The 24,119-nt window shown below is 43.3% G+C and overlaps 1 protein-coding gene across 50 annotated transcripts in view; it reads right to left on the bottom strand.

Annotated features, from left to right (window-relative positions):
* MSI2 (musashi RNA binding protein 2) overlaps positions 1-24,119 on the bottom strand; it is a 450,658-nt gene that overhangs the window by 99,908 nt on the left and 326,631 nt on the right. For all 50 annotated transcript variants that reach the window (XM_083714630.1, XM_083714661.1, XM_083714631.1 and 47 more), the window contains one exon: positions 2,253-2,335. In XM_083714630.1, coding sequence (XP_083570756.1) covers positions 2,253-2,335 — 83 coding nt within the window. The remainder of the gene's footprint in view (positions 1-2,252; positions 2,336-24,119) is intronic.

The following is a 24,119-nucleotide window of genomic DNA, read 5'->3' as shown; positions in this document are numbered from 1 at the left end:
GCTTTACTGAAGGTGCAGTCCATTTCCAAGGCAAAAGCAGAGAGAAAGAGAAAGGGGGGGCGGTCTTATCCCTAAGACTAGGATAGAGAAAAACTTTTAAAGAAAGAGTTCAAGTTATGAAGTAATAATTCAGGGAGCTGGGGTGGGGTGGGAGGAATATCAAGGTTAGGCTGAGAAATAATGACTAGTTCAAAGTCACCCAATGAGCTGTGTGTCTAAGTTGAGGATTCAAACCCAAGACTGCCAGGTCTATATTCAGCACTCTAACCTGGCTTGGGCTGATGGCAGTTGGGAGTTCAAAACATCTGGAGGGCATAAGGGGAAGGCTGCTGTCACCAAGTACATACACTGCACTGGCCATCTGAGGTACATTTAGGTATTTCTCTTCAGTGAATCTTGCAGGAGACGTCTTACTGTCTGCTTTTGAAACAAGTGGTCTGACCATCCTCAGGTCAATTCACAGAGAAGATGCAGGCCTCTCAGGACTGATACTACTTCAGAAAGCATGTGTGGAACACAAACCGTTCCTGCAAACAGCAGAACCTGTATCTGAAAAGTCCTGATCCTGGGGCATTTTCTTTTTTTTACTCTGAAAGAGCTTTTAGCTGCAACAGAGAAGGTCAAATACTTTGCTCCCTAATTCTAGAATGCACAGTAAAACATAAGCGAAAGAGAGAGTATTATGGGTATTAGATGTGCAAAGTGTGAGGACGCTCAATTTTAAGTCATCCTTTAATAAGCAGGATAAAATGTACACTCAGGTAAATTGGCAAAATTGCCCTGGCAGAAGATTTATTTCATTTTACAGCCTTGCCTGATCCCAATAATTCAGCACTGCTGGCTGCATCACAGACACCATGTCAGCTTCACTGGACCTAAGCAGCAACCGCTCCTCTAAATCAGAGTGGTCCAACACACGGCCCTTAATACCTTTTTTGGCAGCCCTCAGCAACATCTGACACCCCCTTCCCACAGTCCTTGCACTGCTTTCCAAAGGGTAAGCAAGGCACTGGGCTTTGGGAAGGAGGAGTTGAGGGCTCTGATAGGGTCCTAGAGACATCTTGCCTCCCCCCCCCCCAAACCTAGTTAGCACTTTCCCAGCTTTGGGAAGGAGGTGGGAGGGGTCTAAAACACTCGCCAGAGTCTTATGCCTCCTTCCCAAAGCCCGGCACCTTGCTTAGCCGGCTTCGGAAAGGCAGTGTGAGGGCTGGGGGTGGGGGCATCCAATTTTGGCCTTGCCTCCCCCCCCCCCCAATGACAAGGCAGTGTTCAGTGCACAGGTTCCATGTTTTAGTACTCTTGCAGCCCACTTGGTATGAAAAGTTGGGGAGCCCTGCTCTTTAAGATGCTTTAAGTTCACAGAACTGTGGGGCCCTGGGTCTTAATGGCTACTATCAATACTGCATAGCCTTCTTCGTTTCACAGATGAAAAATAACAACGCTCTTGTGTATGTATGCCACTCCTACTCCTCAGTTCTCACACTGCTGCCTGAAGGTTCTTCCACTCTTACACATTGCTGGTATTGTTCCACCCACTGACACCCTGTTCATATACTATCGAGCACAGTCTTGTCTACTTGGCTGGCAGTCCCCCAGGGTTCAGGCAGAGCGTCTTTCCCATCAACAGTTTCTGGGGTCTTAACCTGGGTCCTTCTGCATACCAAGCAGGTACTCTACCACTAAGCTTAGGATCCCTTCCATGGCTATTTGCACCTCCTCAACAGTCTCTTCTGGACTGACTTTAGAAGCAAGGCAGGGTAGCTATGCTCACTGTGAAACAGATTGTTTTTTCCCCTTTTTAAAATCTCAGTAAAATTATGCTTAATCTCAAAGTGAAGTCAATATTTTATTGCAGAATAGCTGCCATTCAAAAACACATTAATCAGCATTCGCTATTCGGAACAGTAAATTTGTAAGGATAAAAGAGAAGCCACTGCACACACAAGCAACATTATTTAAAAGAACCCCAGCATCTCCTGAAAAGGCAAAACAGAAACACTCGATTTATAAAGGGCCTGTACCAGAAAAACAAATACACCTCCTAGTATATAGTGACAGTTGGAGCCTTATATACTTCTGTGCAGGCCTAATAGTAAGTGAAAGTTTCTGATCAAGCATGCTCAGAGACACCATTGATTTGTGAATAAATGTCACAACAACCCCCTCAAGGACAACTGAGAGACACCCCACCATGCCTATGAACAAGAGACAGATATTCCTCTAAAACAGATGCACCCGCTGGGGAAACTTACCATTTTATTATTGATTTCATGAAAATGGATTTCACAGACTTTTTCCACCACATCTTCATTCTCAAAAGTTACAAAGCCAAATCCTATTTTTAAAAAGAAAGAAAGGAATATTAATCATGGTAAAAATACATTTACCTTTTTTTTGGCTGCTTACAAAACAAATGACTTTAAGGCACCTCGGTTAGATCACCACACAAATACGCATTCAAAAACCAAAGTGTGTTTCATCAAACCTTTAAAGAAAAACTCTTGAAGATTAATATGGATTAAATCAACAGGGGACTGCCAGAGCTGAAAACAAGGGCTGTGTCTATATTTTTTCTCTCCACGCTCTTTCTATACATTTAAATAGACAGTTGCTTTTCTGGAGAAAGGTACATGACATAAAAAGGACATAAATCTCAGCTGCACACAATAGCTTCTGAGGAATAATTGTCCTTATATTCTTTCCCACCTGTCCATGAAGCCCTACTGGCTTCAGGTAGAGTTAAACCCTACGGGACTCTTCCTATTATGGATGTCTCATTAAGCAGCAAGGGGCGGGTGGGGAAGGGTCAGTAGTACAAAAGGAATAATCATGAATCATCAGCCACACACTGCCAGTAAGAGGGCAAACGTATCAATGCTTCTGCAAACACACTGCAGTACATTTGCCTCCTGGAAAACAAGGGAGGGGAAAATCCAGCCGCCTGTTACTGATCAGGGTTAAAAGAGACCAGCTTTGCTCTCCCCAGATGAAGCAGGCAGTATAATAAGCGCTCCTTGGATCTCTGCAGGTCCCAGGCTGTCCTTTCCGCTCATTGCGGCAGTTCAGCCCTACGGGTCAGCCAAGATCCAGAGGTGGTTATTTGTCTCTTTTCTTCCTGAATTACTTCCTCTAATACCTCATCAGGATATCCTGAGGCCTTGAAGGAACTATGAAAGTTGCAGGCCTCTCATCTGATCACTCATCTGTTCTGCACTGCCACTTCAAACGCAGCTTCTGATTCAGGCCAGTTTAAGGTCGTTTGATGCCTGCTGTCTGCCTGTCAGCTATACGCTGTGTTTACCCTGTCAGGTCTTCACCATCCCAGGCAAAACCAAGCTGAAGATTTTTGGCAGCATGCTCCAGCACCACATAATGATTCCCACACATATCTCTTCGGGGGAGTGGGTGGCAAGGGGGGGGGAGAGGAATCCACCGTCACGTTTCTGGCATCCGCTCAATGGACGAATAAATATAGAAACCCATTAAAATAAAGTGACAGCTCCCTGAGTGAACCTATAGAACAGAACCCGATTCCCAAAATAGTGACACAAGAGACTTGGCAGCTTCTAAGAGGATAGAAATTCAACACACAACAACAGACACAGAAGGCTTTTGCTCCAGGCAGCAATCACAGGCTTGGGAAATAAAACTCCGGCTATGGCGATACGATCCACATAATTCGCGCTACGCACACAAGCCAGCTGCAGGTGGCAAAGTAAACAGATCACATATGCTGAACCCGTGTGTGGGATTTGGAATGAAGGTATGTAAATGTATAGAATTGACAAACTGTCCCTTTGCAGTTTGTAAAACTTGGCAGTCATGTTTATGCGGGAAGACTGTAAGACCTTGCCAGTTCTAAGGAAGCTGACACTGTCTGCAGCCAATTGTCCCCAAATCACGAGAAGGAACCTAAAACAGTGACATAGAGAAGGTAGAAAAGAAGACTTTGGGTTCGGAGTTCCAAGTCTGAATGCTTAACTCTGCTATAGGATCACCCAGACTCACATTCCATAGGGACTGACTAGATTCTTCTGGGAAGCCCACAAACAGGGCATGAAGGCAAGAGCCCTCTCCCATTGTTGGGTCTCCAGCAACTAATCAGTGAGGAACTTGGAGCTTCTCTCCCTGAATTCTCAACTGGTAAAATAAAATACAAACATTCATGATCTGCATTAGGAGGATATTGCAAGGACATCTGGGACAAAGGCTGTAAGCTAATGTTGCAATTCTAAGCATACTCGCTTGGGAATGAAGCCCACTGAAATGAGTGGAACTTATTTCTGATTAAAGAGATTCAAGACTTTTCTGTAACTTAGTCACCTGTCAGGTCACCTGACAGCAAGGCTCTTCCTCCAGCAACACTTTTGTAAACGGGAAGGGAGCCAGTTGTGGTTTTCCTTTTAGCCACTGATGGTCTACAAATTGCTATAAAAGTTATGTCTCTTACTAAAAATAATAGAATAAAACAAAACTGGGCTGGTATTTTAGCAGACTGATTTGCAACAAATCCATTTCCTATTTACAAATCCATCATCCTATTTCTCCTGACTCACCATTAGGAAGCTCAGGGGTTAATAGCCAGGGTTTGTCCACTGTGTCCTCCCACCTATGGGGAATACACACCCAAACACCCACACCCACCAATGCTTCTTCCCCTTAGGAGAATAAGAGAAAATCATAGCAATGTTTCTACATATGTAAAAATCACTCACAAACAGCAGCAATTGTAATACCAGCTCCCTCCCCTATTCTCAGACCTATCTGCGTGATTTCAATGCCCAGCACTATCTGACAAGCATCTGCAATAGTCTACTCAAATGGAGGGGCCTCCCTAACAACCCATAAACCCTCACTGCAGACCAAGCTGCTCATCTGTACAGTGGCCTTTGACCACTTCAGTAGCACTCAGGAAACAATGTGTTCTGTACTACTGACATTCGGAAGGGTTAGGGAGGGGGAAAACAACAACGAATGGTAAATTGAGTGTCCACCTCAGGAATCCAGTTTCAGGCTGACATACAATGGGAACCACTGAGCCACTTTCAAAGATCCGTGTGACACACATTTTCAGTTTCAGACTTCTCTTTAAAATGAACCAAAACAAAACATCTGTGTTGCTTGGCCTATTTTCTCAGACCTGAAAAAACACCTCCTTTGAAGAAGACATTAGTACAGACAGGTACAGACAGGTACAGATCTCACTCTATTCAGGGAAAACAAGCATGATCAACAACAAAAGTTGTAAACAATCGTTTTCAGCTTTTTAAAGATCAGCTTCATTTCAAGCACATCTGGTTGCCTGGCTTGACAAGAGGGGGGAAACTGAACCTGATCTCATGAAAAGCTGTTTACTTATGGACTTCTGGAAGAGCCACAAGTCAAAAAGAACACAGTCTGCTCTTTAATTATGTGATTGTTTTGCATTCTGGACCTGCAGCTTATCAGAGTTAATGTTTCATTGTTTAGGTTCAAGATGGGAAATCTGTGCCTTCCAGATGTTGCTGGACTACAACTTCCATCATCCCTGACCACTGGCCAAGCTGGTTGGAGCTGATGGGAGTTCAACAACATCTGGAGGGCCAGAGGTTCTCCCTCCAGGATGCAGGTGATCATGAATGCAGCACAGCTCATAAGACTCTGCCGTCCTCTCTCCTTTGCACACCTTAGAACAAACCACTGTTCTATATACCTCACTAGGTTGTCAACATTTCAAAATATACACTGGAAGCTACTGTATGTAAAATAGCTGGCAATGTGTGTGTCTGGCGTGCAATCAAGGACATACTGTACATGGGCCCTAGAGAAAAAAGGTGCCTATCCGTCACCACAGATTTAGCTTCCCTGGAGAGGACAAGTCAGACAATTCACATTAAAATAAATTTAAATAGGCACTTTCAAAAGGCAAGGAGAGTATTTACCAGGCTCAGGGACTAGAACATTGGGTCTGTGGGTCAGTAAACAGTATGTGGCTGACATATAGAAACTTGATACTGCTTTGCACATTATGTGAGGTGCAGAGATTGAGGAGCACACATTGGTCACACTTCTGAACCTGTGCACCTGGCTAATAGACTGAACTGGTTCTGAGCAAAGGCAGCACATGTGAGACAGCAACTTCTAAATGCTGCTCCTAAAATGTAGCTTATTATAGGTTACACAGCATGTGAGCCGCTCTCAGCTACCCAACCGTAGTCCTGAACAATCTGTGTCTATTACTAAAATGCAACACAACAGTCTTAAAGGCTGATCTCTTTCTGTTTCTATTTGTGGGAGCCCTTTAGGTAAATGGAAGACACAGTCTCTCCCCCTTCAAGAGCACAGAGCAAGCTTGCTGTACTTCTAAATGGAGAAGCGTAAAAAATAATTAAAAAGCAAATCAATCCATTAAAAAAATAGATGGATAAAGATGCTGGTGTTTCAAACACCCACACTATACAGATCCAAAGCTTAGCATGGACAGTCTGCACCTGAAAGGCTGCATGTACAGTAGCTACTTGGCAAGATGTGAACAAAAGAAATTGCCTTGGTAGTTCGGGGAAAAGGTCCAGTATCATCTTCACAACAGTGGTTAACCAGGTGCCTTTAGGAAGCTGAGCAGCAGAAAATGTTGGTCATAGTTTACTGCTAACATCTGGCAGTCCATGGTGTATTGCCTCTGGGCATGGAGGTTCCATCATGCCAGATGTATGAACTGGCCACTACATGGTGGGTGTCGTCCAGCAACATCTGGAAGACCACAGGTTCCCCATCCAAACCTAAGCATGGAGCACCGGCTGATAATGCACAGCATCCGGCTGATTGATTGACTGAATTTCCATGCCACTTTCCATTCCCATGAATCCCAAAGCGGTTTACACACCATAAATAACAATGACATAATAAAACATCACAAGTACAGCGTAAATCATATAATTAATGAAACATCCATCTATTAAACACTATTAGCATACCAGCAACTAAGGCTAAACATCACAATTACAGCGCAAGTCCCATTATATAATTAACAAATCATCAATAAAGCATTTATAATCTATAAAACAATATTGACAAAACAGCAACAAAAATAAGCTAAACACTATTACATTCACACACACACACAAACACCATTCCCCCCCCCCCCCAATGAATAAGCTTTCACTCTGATCAGCCTCTTCAGTTCATTAAAATACACATACACATCCATCATACAGGACTGGTCCACATTACAGTTGACTTAAAACCATTTATCCATTCTCCTCACATATACTCAGAGCAGCATTCAAAGCCTAAGTTTGAGGTGGCTGTCCCAGGGCTTACCCTTCCCACTCCCACCCACCACCCCACTCCCTCCAGGCACAGGTCAATGCCCCAAAGCACTGTGTATGACCCCCTTTCCCCACAGAGCTCTCTCTGTGGAAATGCCCGCCCCCAAGCTGAATTGGAGCAAACAGCAGTTCAGGTTCACCACAGATTGCCAAAGAGTGGGCTTCTGCAAGGAAAGCCCTATGTGTGTTGGGGGGGGGGGAGAAGGGTGCTCAGGCACAGAGCTCCAAAGCTTGGATCGTATCCAGAAAGTGCAGAGGAAAGGCAAGTGCAGACAAGCCCTCAGTCTCTCCTTGCCAGTTGCCCACCTCTGCTGAGACTTTCCCGTTCTGTTCTGACCACAGGATAAAATCCATCGGAGTTCTCAAGGTACACCGGCTTTGGACAGACACCAAGGAGAGGAAGAGTTGGAGGGGTGGGGGGCAGAGAAGGGGCCCCTAGAGGGGCTTTTGGCATGGTCTTTTTATGTTCATAGGTCCAACTTGCAAAACAGACACATAAGGAGCAGAAGATTTTCTTTTTGAGTCTTTGCCCTTTCATAATCCCATTCCTTTGGCTTGTCTCCCCTGCAGGCAAGTCCCATATATGTGCCCTGTGCAGGAGAGCTTTCTGGCAATCTAACTATCAATAACATTTAACCTGAAATGAAGCTTTATTAAAATTTCCACAAAGAATTGGCTGATTTGAGGTCCCCACATCTCTCGGTATTTAAAATGTAACTGAATAATTTCCCCCTAAAGTCCAGAATCTCTACACAGTTAACTTAATCTGAAAGGAAACATCATAACCCAGAATGCGCTTAACTAGGGGTGGAAGGCATCTGTCCAGAATCTAAGAAACACAAGTACAATGTATGCCAAAAAATACCACACACCCAAAAAACGTATTTCCCTTTCTTCATGCCCCATTAGTCAAGGTAATGAATACACACTCATTTTTAAATTACTTCAAGTCTTAGAAATCTTTCTGGATTAAACAGACAATTGTTTCTTATGAGTGGTACAAAGAGTCAACAACAGAAAAACCCATTCCACCAAAAGTGTATGAGAAAGATTAACACAAAACAAAAGAGGCTGTTTAAAATGGTGACATAAATAGGAATCTGGTTGTCAAGGAGTGTGCATTTTTAAAATGAAATTATACTGCATCCTCCTGAATGAAGCTATTATTGGAAGCTAACAAGCTCTATTTAAGAGATAAGCAGTTAACAGAGTCAAACAGGGTGGCTCCCCTCCCTCTTTATTCAAATGAAGAAAAACTGCATATACATTTGAATAATCTTTTTTGAGGAAAAAATAAAAGGAAATGTGGGGGGGGGGGGAGGGAGGATAATGAGGGTGGAAGCAAAGACAAAAAAGCTCCTAAAATGTGGTGATCTGAGCCAAGCGAAATCACTGAAGGAGAGACACAGGCAGAAATACATGGTCTGGAGGTTTAAAAAAAAATGAAGGGGGAAAAAAGCAAAAACAAGCAAAAACAATTCTGGAAATATATAAAAAGTCATCTCATTCAGAGGCAAGTCAATAGCCCCTGAGGGACACTGAAACTCAGTGAATCATCCAGGAAATTGACTGATGTACTCTGCACTATTTTAGCTATTTATATTGCTTTATGATCCAAAGGAATTCGGCATCGGCCTCATTATCAGATCAAGTGCATGGCAACCTTCAGAGTCACCCTTTTAAAGGAGGATGAACTTGGGTCCAAGAGTGGGAACTTAAGTCCTCAAAGCACTCACTCCAGAGTCATCTCTTTTGACATCTCTGGGTTTATACTCCAGTGTAGCATCCCAGTTCAGTGAAGCCTTGCGAGACTGCTTCATTCACAGAGCCTGCAAATCTCTGCACATAGAAATAATAAGGTCATTGTACACAACGAGATTCACTTCTGATTAGGCATGCACAGGATTACTCTCTGAGATGCACAAATCTGCCCACATTTTGGCCCCAAAACTGGAACCAACACGTTTTAATTTATTCACTGACTCGCTTAAACAGCCATCCTCACCCCCCAATTGGTAAAATAATACTACCACCAGAAATGACGGCCATTTGGTCAGCTGATTGGGGGGAGATTATGGTCCCTTCCCCACTTATGAAACAATCAATTTGATGATTTGGATGGAAGAGATTTGGATCAGGACATGGAGTTGGTTGTTTATTTTTTATTTTCTCTTTTTGCTGCTGCCACCAAAATTAGAGAGGTTTCATGGCCAGAGCTGGCACCGCAACTATAAAAAGTTTCTGCTTTCCAGCACAGCTAAAAGGATTCCTTCCTGATCATGCATGCTTTTCATGTTTGACCATAAGATCAGCACTTTTTTCCTGAAAATCAACACTCACATACTGGAGATCATACATGTATGGTGGGATCCATCAACATATAAGCACCCATCTGAAATGTCAACTTCAGTTTTCTCTGGAAAGGTTTTACGCATGTCTGGAAAAGCTGCTGCTGAGTCTATATTGCTGATCCCACAGCAAGACTTCCAACCCTGCTCCACTGCTAGCCACCGCACCTCCCACCCTTCCGGCCACCTTGACAGCACCAGGCAGTTAGAGAGGCTTGCCAATAAGAGATATACTGTTGAGGGCAGATGACTGAAACCACACATGATTAAAACAATTAAAGAAATTGGTAGAAGCCATAAATAAAGTTAACAAGGAATGCCAAAGGCGCCAAGCACCAATTGCTTGGGAAAATTATGCCTCTGCATGCTGAGTTTTGGTGGGCTTTCCCCACCCCTCTCAAAGATAGCTATATTTCATACTTGCATTGGCTGCTGGAGAGGCCTCGTATTAGGTTAGCAGAAATATGGCTTGGATGATACTACCGCCATGAAACACTGCAGTGAGTGGTTTGAACCTGGCGGGATTTATTTGTCTACACACTGGTAATTGAACCACATGCAGTATGGACGTCTATTCAGCTGTGTGAGAGCGGACACACACACATAGCAGCAGCATAAGGCCAAGCAAGACGTGGCATGGAAAATCCACTATAAGGCCACCAATGCTTTAAAATAGTAAAAATAGAAACAGCATCTTAAAATATTTTTTTAAGCATTTAAACATTTTAATACTTTACTATGTATTTAAATCAGTCTTCACCAACCGGGTGCCCTCTGATGTTTTGGACTACAACTCCTAGCCAAGCTGGCTGGGGGCTGATGGGAGTTGTAGTCCAGAACATCTGGAGAACAACAGGTTGGCAACGGCTGCTTTAAATTCTCGTTAAAGTATTATTAGCAGCATGAGGAAAAGGATGAGTCAAATCTGGAAAGTGGTGCAAAGTTAACAATTCCATTCCATTACACCTGTTCTATGGTAATGCATATGCTAAGGTGTTAAAATACCCTAATCACCAACACCAGTGCTCCCACTAACTGTCCTGAATAGCTTTCAACTGATGGTGAAAAGTTCCCAGGTATTATTTGTGTAAGCACAAAACAACATGAACCACTTATCCCAAAACGTACTGTTTAACTAACCTGGTCCTCTACAAACAATCAATCTAACAAATGCCTTTATATATCACCTTTCCCATAATAAAACTGTGCTCAAGGCAATTTACAGCAAACACAACCTATCAGTGGTAATAAAATAGCAAACTGTAACAGATACAACATCAGCATAGCAAACAAATTTGGTAATAATTCACTGCACAATTACCATTCAACATAAGGAGGTAAACTACAGAAGGTACTGCAGGAACCAGTATGCCCTCTAGTGGTGTGGATGAATCTACTTGCATAAATATGTTAAAAAACACTGACAGCTTGTTTCCCAGAGCTCCGAAACATACAAGCAGGGGTGCCCTTGTCACCCTGAGGGTAGCATTCCACCATGAGCAATATTCTGGTTGCCCATTTTAGTGGAGGGTGTGGCTAGATGCAGAAGTGCACAGCAGATGCCTAAAGTAGGCTACATTCCTACTCCAGAAAAGCCAGGGGTTTCTGCAAATCTGGAAAGTGGTGCAAAGTTAACAATTCCATTCCATTACACCTGCTCTATGCTAATGCATATGCTAAGGTGTTAAAATGCCCTAATCACAGCACCAGTGCTCCCACTAACTGTCCTGAAAAACACGCCCCTCTCCATCCCATCCAGGCAAGCAAGAAGCATTATCACAGAGCAAGAACAACTGAGGCAGTCAAAACTACTCAGGGAAAGTGAGGAATAGGACCAGTGAGGGCTGCTGCGTGCGAAGAGAGCATGTCGCCTGGGGAGAGCCCCAAGGCCACACTTCACTTGTGTGTGTGTATATCCTCAGCTTCCAGGCTTTCAACTACAGAGTAGCCTACTTAATCAGGGATGCATGACCCTATTTGCCTGCTGTGAACTGAGTGGGGTAGGGATGGGATTTCAGCTTTTTCAGGGAGCAGGGGCAGATTTCAATAGCAGGAGGTTGGTGCTCAGTGGTGCTCCCTCCTCTCAGTCCCCTGCTGCTGCCAGATGCTATTCCCTCTTCCCTAGAATGCCCCACTGTTTTTCCAGAAGAATGATCCTATAAAATAATAGATGTAATTCCAGGGTTTCTTAAGAGTTCTAACAAACATTACTGCCGTTTGATAATTTGCTGAGTAGGTATTTTAATGGAAAGAAATTGATTTGAAACATTTGTACGTGTGTGTCTCTGTGTGTGTCAAACATATATTAGCAGTAATATCATTTTTACTGCAGAAAATCTGCCCTCAAAAGGATAAATTGAATTTCTTCCATTGTTTATTTAATGAAATATTCATTCATCTATCTTATTTGTTATTTTTCTTCTAAGATACCTAATCGGTTTTGTCCTCTAGCTGTAGCTAAACATCTCTCTTATCTGTTTTTGGTTTTATTATTGATACTTAATATTTCAGTTTTATCTCTGTTTAATTTATATCCAGCTAATGATCCATATATTTCAATAATATTCTCACTCTTTCAGAGATTTGAAAGGTTTTGTAACAGTTAACACTATATCATCTGCATACAATTTTATTTACCTTATTTCTTTTTATCTAAACCCCAGTTATCTTAATAGTTTCCTTTATAGCAAGAGTTCCCAAAGCTAAAACAAAGGGCATTGTTGCCTTGTCCCTTTACTCAGTTCAAATGCAAAATCCCATTTAAGCAAATTTTTGCTTTAGATATATACCATGTATTAATTTCCTAAAAACTAGTCTAAATATTTTAATACTTCAAAGGGGGGGGGGAGGAAATTCAAAGTAGGTAAGGAATGCTTGTGCAAGCCCCTTGCGGATGCCAACTTCTTACTCTGAGAGTGTTGGGAATAGATTATCTCTAGAAGCATTAAGTAGCCCCTCCATAGTTCTCTGATGACTACCAATTGCAAAGAAGTATGTGAGAACACAGTGTGGGGACATGGGAGGTCCTTCTCACAGACTGTAGAGAGTTCGTTTTTGGTTAGTGTGCACTGGAAAAGTGTTGTGCACTGTGCTGAGCAACAAAACCATAACAAACTGAATAATTTAGCCCTGGAGGTGAAATTGCTGCTGAGACTGGTGCACAAGTCCCTTAGCATCATTCCTAGGCAGCCCAGCTAATTAAGCAGCAGCAAGACCTCCCAAGAGCACACTCTCTCTGCTGATTCATTCAGTGCCTCGACTGCTGGGGAGCCAGGGTTGCAGGATGGTTTTTGTCCCCAATGGAGACCAGAAGCACAAGTCTGGTGCTGTCTTATACTAATCTTGTTGCCGACACTCATATCTTATCCGCCACCCTGCACCATCTCTCACTGGATGCAGATAGAAATCCACACAGAGAACATTTTTTTTACAATTTATTCCAAATTACTCTACTAGTTCTACAATTATGAAGAGCTAAAATTTCACTCCAAAAAGCACAACTGCCCTCTTTATAAGAACTATAACTTTAAGAACTGGTGCCTGAGCTTCCTTTCCCCCCTCCTTCCTTCCCATTCTTATTTTCCTTGTGTGTGCTGTGTCTTTTAGAGTGTAAGCCTGAGGGGAGGGACTCTCTTACTACTGATTTTTGTAAGCTGCTCTGGCAGCCAGGTAAATATTATTTCAATACCTCAGCAGCTGGCAGGCTGTGTATTGCATGATGGGTTAGTGTTCACACGGGAGCACAGCCATGCGCACATACACCTCAGACAAGATGCCCCTCTTCTCCAATGCAGAGATTTAACTACCTGAGACTGTGTGAGAGGGCCAAGCACTGCAGAGCAACAATTACAACAGCAAACATTTAACTCAGGCCCTGGTTGTATGCTTCCCATAGGCATTTGGCTAGCCACTGCAATAACAGGAAGATGAGTAGATTCTATCTGGCCCCTGTGACAGTTTATTTTTTGGGGTAAAATCCTAAAAAAAGCTCAGTAACTTTGGTCAGCCCTCACACATGTTTACTTCATCAAATCTGGCCCTTTTTGAAAAACGTTTGGGCACCCCTGGCCAAGTGGCTTGATCCAGCAGGCTCTTCTTATACTCTTAGCAGGACTGACCAGTGGTTCCCACGCCCTGCCCTAGAAAAGTTCCTCGAATCTTCTGACATGCACAGGGGTTGCAGAAAGTGTGGCCAAAACTGAACTGGACCTCGAGCCAGATGGAGCTGCAAATTGGACTCTTTCTCAAACCAGATGAAACTTCCTACTGTAAAAGCTGTGTTGAAATTCCAAACTGCTTGCTCTGACAACCTTCTTGCCAACATCATTATCATCTTGATTTTTTCTGCATCTAAGCAGCAGGTAAAGAAAAGCACATACAACTTCCAATTTCTCCTCCCCAATAACAATGCAACATGCAGGATCTCTTACTATTATTATTATTATAAGGCAGCTTGACAGCTTCAGCTGCTAGATAGCTTACTAAGTAAGGTTTCCCCTCCTGATTACGGGGGAATGTGTGAATAAAGCAGAGCCATATTGATTCACACCAATCTATGCATCGACTGTGCGAAAGCCACTTGCAATTCCCAGCAGCACTAGTAAGCTTTGCAATGGGGAAGAATATGACCAGGCAAGTTGAGAAAATAAATTAAAAGAGTGTCAACTTTTCTTGTTGCTTCCCTCGTTATTAATGGATGGAACGGGGGCTCGTTTATCAAGGAGAGGAAAAAATTAATTGACGCTGGCTTTAATATTATTATGCCCAGCTTGTCTGGTCACATTTCTTCATTTTTTTAAAGGCATTTTATTACAGTTTACAGCAGCCAGCTGCCAAAGCTAGCGGTGTAAACAAGAAAGCAGGTGCATGAATAATGGGGCAGCAGAAAGACAGCATTTCTTTCCTGCGCAAGCTGAACTAACTTAGGTGCAGGCAACGGGACAGACAAAGTAAATACAGACCTGCAAAAGATCACCTGGCAAGAAATCATATGAAAGGGCATGACAACAGGGGAGTAATATTTCTTCATTATCCAGCTCAAAACTGCAGAAAGAGATTTGGGACAGTGGTGGGGACAGGATATTGCACGTCCTTTTATCACATGACGTGATTTGCGTTTGTAAAGCCCCAGCAGACAACCCATTTTTAATGGAAAGGTCACAATTTCAGCTGAGAAGGATCTTAAGGACTAGTAACCTCAGCTGTTTTCAATGATTATTTACAATATGTAAGAGTAAAAGAACAAATAACACAGTTTGAACCGGATACTGGGCATCAAGGTAAACATCAGGCAAATGTTGGCCACTTATCACCTTAAAGAGCAGCTGAAGACTGGCTAGGACCCCCTTTCAACAAAATTACACATCTTTTGTTTTTGTTTTCCACTGCTCTGATGCTTCTCAGCTTCCAGTCATCATCTTGGTTTACTTTCTGGTGCCCTGGAAATAATTGTTCTGAGCCTTTGCCTGGGGTGGAGGAGGAATCACCACGCTGCAAAAAAACATGGTGGCCAAAAGCTGCTCAATGGGCCCTCCACCAGTTAAATACAGTGTAAGTTTTTTTTAACGGGAGGCTCAGTTGCACTTTTTTGGGGGGTGGGGTGGGAGTGAAACAGGACAACACTTTTCCAGTGACCTCTCAACTCTGGAGCCAGCCATGCCAGGTATATAGTGGGGCCTGGAAGCACACGTATACCCCAAGCATAGGACCATGGTCCTAGAACATCAAAGACTGCATCTGAAAGGTGTATTCCCAATGTGAATTAAATCTCACCCCTGGGTTGTTCTCAGCTGAAGGGGGGGTGGTAGAAAAGCATACCTGTGGCCAAAGCTAGAAAATCCCAACCTCATTTAATTCTAAAGCTCTTGAACAGTGAGTCTGTGAATGACACTTGTCAAGGGAAAAGATTAGCTCGCAGGTGCTTTCTGGTGAGTGCACAAGGGTGTCTGAAGGGGGGGGGGGAGGAGAAACACATTGCTCCCGTTTCTCTTGACAGACACAGGTATGACTGCCTCTAAGATGTGCAAATGCACAGCCCCGGCCACAAGAGTAAGCTCTCAAAAACTGAAATCGGCAGACAAGTGCCTCCGAGCGAGAACTTCAGAAAAAGGTGCTAGCATTTCAATACAAACACAGCAGGAAAGCAGAGAGCTGAGGTCAGTCACACAGCTGGATAAAAGGGCAACAATATTCTCTGGCTTTTGCTCCAATTCTTTTTGTTCCAATTCTCTTCCCCTCTCCTGGACGGCTTTTGCAAGAGAGCTCATTCAAAGGTGTGAGGGAGGAGGGGGCTGCTTGTGGAAAGCCCACACAGAGCAGGAGGAACACGGCACCAAGCATGATCCGAGCTAAACAATCACACCCTGCTAGGGCTCAAGCTCTAATTCTTGCAAAGCATGAAATGGAGATGAGTTTCTGCTTCCTTCTGATTTTTGTTGTAGAACATTTTCAAATTCAGATGCTAAAAGATGGATCCCAAAGCCATGCTGAGATAACAGCAGTCTACTTTCCCAAAATTTTGAGATGCCAATCCTGTCTGTCTAAAGAAACACTATGATGCTTTGGCATACGGGACCAATCAATATTGGCCTGTGCCACAAACAATCCCTCCAGGGAAACTTGACTGCACAGCCCATTGCTGCAGAAAGCTTGGGCTATGGACTCTATTTTGCCCTTTGGCAAAATATGTATTTCTAATGGAGAACTACACAAAATAAAATGCCATGCAAGCACTTTCAAAAACTACACCCTTGTATTTAACACCGTGCTCCATCTAAACTTATAGACTTTGGCTGATGTCTCGAAGCATCACATTTAATTAAGAGGTTCAAAATGGAGCAGGGACATTTCCCCCCTTTAGCCCAGGGCGGTCCAATTTTTCATACCAAGTGGGCTGCAAGAGTACTTTGACGTGGAAGCTTGTCATGCAGGTGGGGGGAGAGAGAGCAAGGCCATAATTTCACACACACACACAGCGCCCTTGGGCTGCCTTTCTAAAAAGCCAGCTAAATGAAGTGCCCAGCTTTGGGAAGGAGGCACAAAGCTCTGGCAGGGTACTAGAATAAGGTTACCAGATTTTTTTTCAATGAATCCTGGGACACTTTTCAACTTTAATGGATTTTGTCTGGGGACTGGTTGCTAAATCCGGGGACTGTTCCCGAGAAATGGGAGGTCTGGTAACCTTATACTAGAGTCCTCCCACCTGCTTCCTGAGCTGAGAAAGCGTTAACTAGGCTTTGGGAAGAAGGCTGGAGGACTATAGGATCCTGTCAGAGCCTCACACCTCCTTCCTAAAGCCCACTGCCTTGCTTAATACTTTGGGAAGACAGTGCAAGGACTGTGCGGAGGCAGTGTCAAATGTTGCTGGGGGCCGCACAAAAAGGTCTTGAGGGCCATATGTTGGACCCACCTGCGTTAGCCCTTTGACCAAACTGGAGTTGAGACTGCATATCTCCTATTTATGTTCCCAAAAAGGGGTGGGGGAGGGAGAGTGGGGAGAGGGCAGGATGGGAGGGGGGAGGGAGGGGGCAAAGTCATGCCCGCCCTGAGAAAGCTGCTGTCAATTCTCCACAGTTTATTACCAAATTTCTGAAATATTACATTTTTTTATTATAGCCAAACTCACTTCATTGCATTTGACAATACAGATAATCACATACCATATGCTTGAGTGTTTTGAAAGCGATGTATGTTGACAGCACTTTTTATTCATGATGCATAATTCTATTCACGGCTAAGCAAAGAGGCAATGAAGCACCCAGGCTAGGGTGGTTTTTTTTTAGTGGCTTAATAACAGATTAACAATACTGCAAGTAGATGACACTTCACTTTCAGTCTAAATGGGAAATGTTCTTTGGTTGAAAAGAAGGGCTTATCAGAGGGATACTCACAAACACATTTCTAATGACTTTCGGCTATCGTAACCTGGCTTCTGAAACCTAATATTGAAAACAAAGGGTAGGGCACCATCCAATCCATGCTTTAATCTCATTGGCGCATGACCTCCTGACTAGCACACTGAGCTATTAAGATGTTCAAAATGGGCCCAGTAGAGGTAAAACAGCAATATACAGAGTTCCATGTGAATGGCTTAAAGATAGCAATTCAAAGTGAAGGGCAGATGAGGCTCCACAGAAACACACCTTTTCCATCCCAGAATATCTCCTTGATGCGAGAGGAGGCTGTGAGGGCTCTGGTTCAACTACTCATCGGACCTTCTCCCAATTTTAAACTAAACCACCACCAATTAAAAGGTGGAAACTGGGAAGCACAAACCATATTCAGATACTGAAAACGTGAGATTATCCACACAATGATATAAAAGAGAGATTACAAAGAAACAGGCCTACGTTGTCTGCAAAAGCTTCCAATCCAAGGAAGTGAAAGTTTCTTCCTCAGACTCTAAAGAACACTCCAAAATGACCAGTCCAGAAAGTGAGGAAAGAAGAAAGACTGTAAAATAGCCACAGTTTGGGCAGTAGCAGCTGAAGGCTTTTGTCCATCCCAGGGTCACCCAGTAAATGTCTAACATCAGCCTTGTCAACCTTGCAACAATTAAGGAAGAGCAGAGAACATTTATTTACTATGCTTATATATTGACTTTCTGTCAAAATAAGGCAACTCATATTTTATAATAGTGTTTAAGGCTGCAATCCTAACCCCACTTATCTTGGAGTAAATGCCAGTGAATTAGACAGGGCTTACTTATGAGTAGACAGGTTTAGGATTGCAATGCAAAAGGGAATAAAGGAAGGGAGAAAAAAATAAGCACAACTGAGGCACCAACTGTGAACAGAAGTGTGCCAATCTGAATTTTTTCTATGGTTTATTACTGTAGATCATGGCATGAGTAAAGTTTGGCATAGCTTAATATGATAAAGTTTGGCATAGCTTAATATAATTCTAACGTGTCCTGGAAGGCACAGAGGAAACACCCTGAGCTCCTAATACTTTGTGTAAAGATCAGTACACATGCAATATAGTTACCAGCAAAATCTATTGAACAACTCCTGTTAAAGAATGGTTGCCGCACAGAAAAATAGTAAGATAACTTTAAGACAGGAAACAAACAAGAAGCGGCAATTGGTTGTGCCTAGACTGCAGGAAGGGAGCCTTCTCTGTCTCACTTCCCTTTCAGATATAGCCAGGAAAATGGCTGCTGATGAAGAAAGTCCTGAGAGGTGAGGAGTCAAATGGAAGTCAGTCCCAGCCAGGCTGGTATGTTTTTGGGGGGTGTCTCAGCTTTCTCTCTGAAGCTGGGCATGGGTGACATTAGAGATTTATACCATGATCTGTTTCACAAATAACACTAAGCCATGGTTTCTTTAGCTTAACGATGGTTTGTTTGTACATCTGAACCTACCAACTCAAGTAAATATGGTTAGTTTGTGGCCAACAAACCAGAAAATGAAATTCTGGTTAAGGTTGACTTATGAATGTTAATCTTTGCTTCTGTTAACTGGTTTCTGAGAGCCAGTGTGGTGTAGTGGTTAAGAGCGGTAGTCACGTAATCTGGGGAACCGGGTTCGATTCCCCGCTCCTCCACATGCAGCTGCTGGGTGACCTTGGGCCAGTCACACTTCTCTGAAGTCTCTCAGCCCCACTCACCTCACAGAGTGTTTGTTGTGGGGGAGGAAGGGAAAGGAGATTGTTAGCCGCTTTGAGACTCCTGAAGGGGAGTGAAAGGCGGGATATCAAATCCAAACTCTTCTTCTTCTTCTTCTTCTTCTTCTTCTTCTTCTTCTTCTTCTTCTTCTTCTTCTTTCTCGCCCACCCTGTGGAACGCCCTTCCAGCAGATGTCAAAGCGATAAACAACTACCTGACACTCAGAAGACATCTTAAGGCAGCCCTGTTCAGGGAAGTTTTTAACGTGTGATATTTTACTGTATTTTTTGCTTTTATGGAAGCCGCCCAGAGTGGCTGGGGAGGCCCAGCCAGATGGGCGGGGTATAAATAACAAATTATTATTATTATTATTATTATTATTATTATTATTATTATTATTATTAACATAGTATTCTGGAGTAACTCTAGCCTCAGTGCTCCACCATAAATGTCTACTAATTAGAAAATAATACCAATATTAGGCAAAACAAACTGTAATTATTTTACTCATCTAATCAAACAAACCATGCTTAAAACAAACCATGGCTTAGTGTTAGTACAAATGCAGCCTTTGTAAACATGAGGGACTTGTAGCACATGTTTTCTGGCTGGGCACCTTTGCCTTTAGCAGTTCAGTGTAAGACATCAAATCGACAGATGACTCTTTCCCAATCAATATATTTCAGTGCTGGGAAAACCTGAACCTGGCTGGATTTTTTTTTACTTGGCACATGACTGTTGAAGGCACAGAAGACCCACCAGAGAATGTCAGCAACTCGTAAGTGTCTTGCAGAGGCTCCACCTGGGCCACGGGGTTAGTTTTCTTGGATAAACAACAAGCCCCATAAGCAGCAGCAGGTTCTGCTGTTCAAAACAAGTCCCAGCCTACCTATCCATATACCTTTTTGGCATATTAACATCCCGAGTGACACTTTGAGAGAAATGAAACGCATTACTCTTTCAGCAGCAATGCAAGGGAGAGACCTATGAAGCTATTTTCTTCTTTTCAGTGGAAAAAATAAACCCTGAACCGAGACTTTCTGTAACCAAAGGATGGATGATTTACACTTTATCCCAGGGCTTTAAAGTGTCCCTCTTAGAACAATCAAGGCCATTTCATGCTTCTCTTAAGCTTTTTCATTTGCTACAGAGATTTGCGCAGAACAACTGTAAGCCTATTAGATTATGTTACATTTAGAGGGGAAAGCGTCTAAAGGAAGGGGGGGGGAGCCCAAACTACTCCATCAGAAATGCTTGCGCTTGATCTGGCATGCTTTTAATGCTCGTGGCTCAGCATAACTCAGGGTCTTAACCCAGAACATCTCTCAGATAAAAGGGGTGGAAATGCTCATTTTCCCCAACCGGACAAAATAATAAAAATAAATGGAGGGGGCATATGTTCAAAGCCGTAGAAGGCGGAAGAGATGTAAGAAATGGAGGCAACTTTTCCCTGGATCCCAGTGCTGGTGTGAAAAAGCTTTTAAACAATTCCTGAGGAGCAAAATAGACTGGAGGTGGGCAAATGTTGTCCCCATCTTCAAAAGGGGGGGGGGGGAGAGAAGACCCAGGTAACTACAGTGGTACCTTGGTTTTCAAACATAATCTGTTCTGGAAGACCATTCAACTTCCGAAATGTTCGAAAACCGTAGCATTTACTTCTGGAAGGCACGTGGCATGTTCAACTTCCGAAAAGCGTTTGAAAACTGAAGCAGTTACTTCCAGGTTTTCGGCATTCGAAAACCAAAATGTTTGACTTCCAAGACGTTTCAAAACCGAGGTTCCACTGTACCTGGTTTTCTCCTGTTCTGGAGGGTAGAACTCGAACCAATGGCTTAAAGTTGCAAGAAAGGAGATTCCGATGAAACATTGGGGGGGGGGGGACTTTTTGACAGTAAGAGCTGTTCAGCAGTGGGACAGGCTGCCACAAGAGGTGGTGGACTCTTCTTCCTTGCGAGTTTTTTAAACAGAGATTGGATGGACATCTGTCATGGATACTTTAGTTGATTCCTGAACTGCAGGGGTTGGACTAAGTGAGCCTCGGGATCCCTTCCAACTCTAAGATTCTATTATTCTACTACAACCTAGTGGTGCAGCAATAAAACTGCTATCACATTTGCAAAGCTAAGGGTTTGGTATGGTTTCAAATGGATGGGGGACTGAGTGTAGAACTCTACAATTTCATTCTTTTTGACAGAGTTCCTGGATTGGTATTCCATTCATGTGATGGTTCTGAGGCAGCTGGAGCTGGAGTTATGAAAGCAATGGGAAATTAAGGAGAGATGCATTTGTGAAGAAAGGAAATCCTTGATGGTGAATCAGGAGAATGCTGTGGATGTAGTGTATCTTGATTTCAAGTAAGGCCTTTGACAAAGCCCCCTATGATAGAAGCTGGTAAAGTGTGGACTGGGTGAGGTAACTGTTAGGTTGGTGGACATATTACGCTTCGAGGGTGGTAAGCAGCTAAGGTTTACACAGCAAACTAACTGGCATGCGTTTCATTACAGAGGCCTGCCGCTACCAAGGGAGGAACATTCTGGTTGCAAGTGATGGAGAATGTATCCAAGTTAAATATCAGAGCTGTGACCCACTGGTTGATCCTCAGCAAGGGGCCCTTTTCCTTACGAACCCATCTCTCCTCAATCTCCCATTGCTTTCATAACTCTAGCTCCAAATGCCTCAGAACCATCACATGAAAGGAATATCAATCTGGAGCATCCTAAGGTGGGTTTATGCTTAGACCTGGTATTCACTGGTATAGTCAATCTCAGGGTTGTGCCTGCTTCAGACTGCAGATGGGAGATCATTTATTCATTTAATTGCCCATCTCCATTCGAAGGAGAGTTCCACAGTTTGGTTGCCCCTACAGACAAGGCCCTCTCCAGTAAACACCCTCTTGACACACTTGAAGGCAGGTGACACACACAGAAGGTCCTCTGTGGATGATCTCAGAGGAAGGTTCATGTGGGAGTAGGCAGTCCTATAAGGGTCAGAACCAGCACTTCCAACTGCACTCAAGAAATGTACTGGGAGCCAGGGAATATTAAATTTCTTTTCTTTACCTAGAAAACTGGCATGCCAAACAAAGAGAAAGGAAGTGGGCAAGGGGGGGGGGATATTGCATTATATTTAGAGCCCACCTGGAAATACTTTTCTTTTCTTTCCTTTAAAAAAAAAAAAATCCCAGATCAGATTTTGAAGCCAAATTTCTGCTGGAACCAAACTGTGAAATGAAGGGACAATCCACATACTTTTAGGTTCACTCACAACATCTATCAATCATGAGTTAGGCTCTTCTTTGAGGTACCTAATAGAGAAAGCAATCAATATAATGCAATTCAGCATATTTCCCATCTGATGGGTTGTTACAAATTTCCATCTTAGACAGAAAGTGAAGCTGCAGAGCTATGTCAAAAAGAGCACAGGAAAGTAACTAAACAGAAGATGCTGGCTTAATAATTAAAGCTTCCACCTCTCATTTTAAGGTATAACAAAAACCCAGTACATAAATCTTTGTCTTGGGACCCCTGCCCCACAAACCAAAGTGCAAAAGGGAAAAAAGCAAGTCTTATGGAAGATGTGAAGGAAGGGTGTTCAACAATTATAGAGCAGCCACTTAAAGTGTCTCTCTTGGTGCAAATTCAAGGGAGCGCCACCAGAGAAGGGAATGAGATATGAATGTGTTGGTCTCGCATATGCTGAGGTCGTAATATTGTCCCACTCAAAATGAACTCATACTTAAGTGCTAAGGCAAGAAGTCTCTAGGTCAAGACCACCCTCCCAGGAGTCTTGTCCTTTTCTTTGTTGAATCAATTGCCAAAAATATATGTGTCAGAGAGACAAGCTAGAAAATGGCACCCCCTTCCTCTTCCATCAACCCCCTGCCCTGACAGATCATAGCTTTGCCTCAGATCAAAACACAACCAACAAGCAGCCAAGAGCTAAAGGCATGTACAGCCACCATGAGCTAATCTGGCACAAGATGGAGCAGATGTGCCAATTGCTTATTAAAGCTGCTCCCCATTTCTCGTAAGGTACCAATTGGCGACAGATCCTGCCTCTTGAAAGATGGAGGCACAGCACACGCCCAACAGGACTCTATGTCTCAATTAAGTTGTAACGGCCTGTTCCAGGGGTCTTTATTAGTCCGGTAATGATCACTTAAAGAAGGTTAGAGTCCTAAGCCAAGGGCACCCAATTCTATTAGCTGACTTGTTAAAAGCTGCCAAGCAAGTCATTATTTCTATAACCACTTTCTTCACCTTTAATGATGGCGCTTTTACACTTTTGTTCCCGATGTAAATGACTGCAATTCACAAAAGCTTGGAGGGGAGTGGGAGAAAAAACTCGCCAGCTGCCGCAGGAATGGCCGGGCACAGCTATTCCACCATGGAGATGATTCATGAGATACAGTTCTATAAGAGTCTGGCTGCTGATTCAGATCAAAGGCCAGCACCCTATTCTCACAGTGGCCATCCAGATGCCTAAGGGAAGCCTGCCAGAAGGACCCGAGTGTAACAGCACCCTCATGCTAATATTCCCCAGCAACTGGTACCCAGTGCATATTGGCTCTGGGGCTGGAGGTAATATAGCCATCATGACTAGTCTGCTCTTAAAGCCAACCAGTTTGGTGGCCATCACTTCCTCTTACAGTAGCGGAGTTCATAGTTTAGCTATACACTACGGGAATAAGTACCTACTGTTGACTAACCTAAATCTAGTATTAAGAGAGAGGAAAGAAAAACCTCGTGTCTATTCACTTCCTCCACACTGTGCATAATTTTATACATCTCTCCCCTGCCCACTGTTCCTTGCCTTCCCCCTTCCCCAAATTAAAAAGGCTTTTCCAGATGCAGGAATTGC

This window comes from Podarcis gaigeae (assembly GCF_964106915.1).
Source record: "Podarcis gaigeae genome assembly, chromosome: 15".
In the NCBI taxonomy this organism is placed as follows: Eukaryota; Metazoa; Chordata; class Lepidosauria; order Squamata; family Lacertidae; genus Podarcis; species Podarcis gaigeae.
The sequence above is the reverse complement of the archived record's forward strand: the minus strand, read 5'-3'. Positions and strand labels throughout refer to the sequence as shown.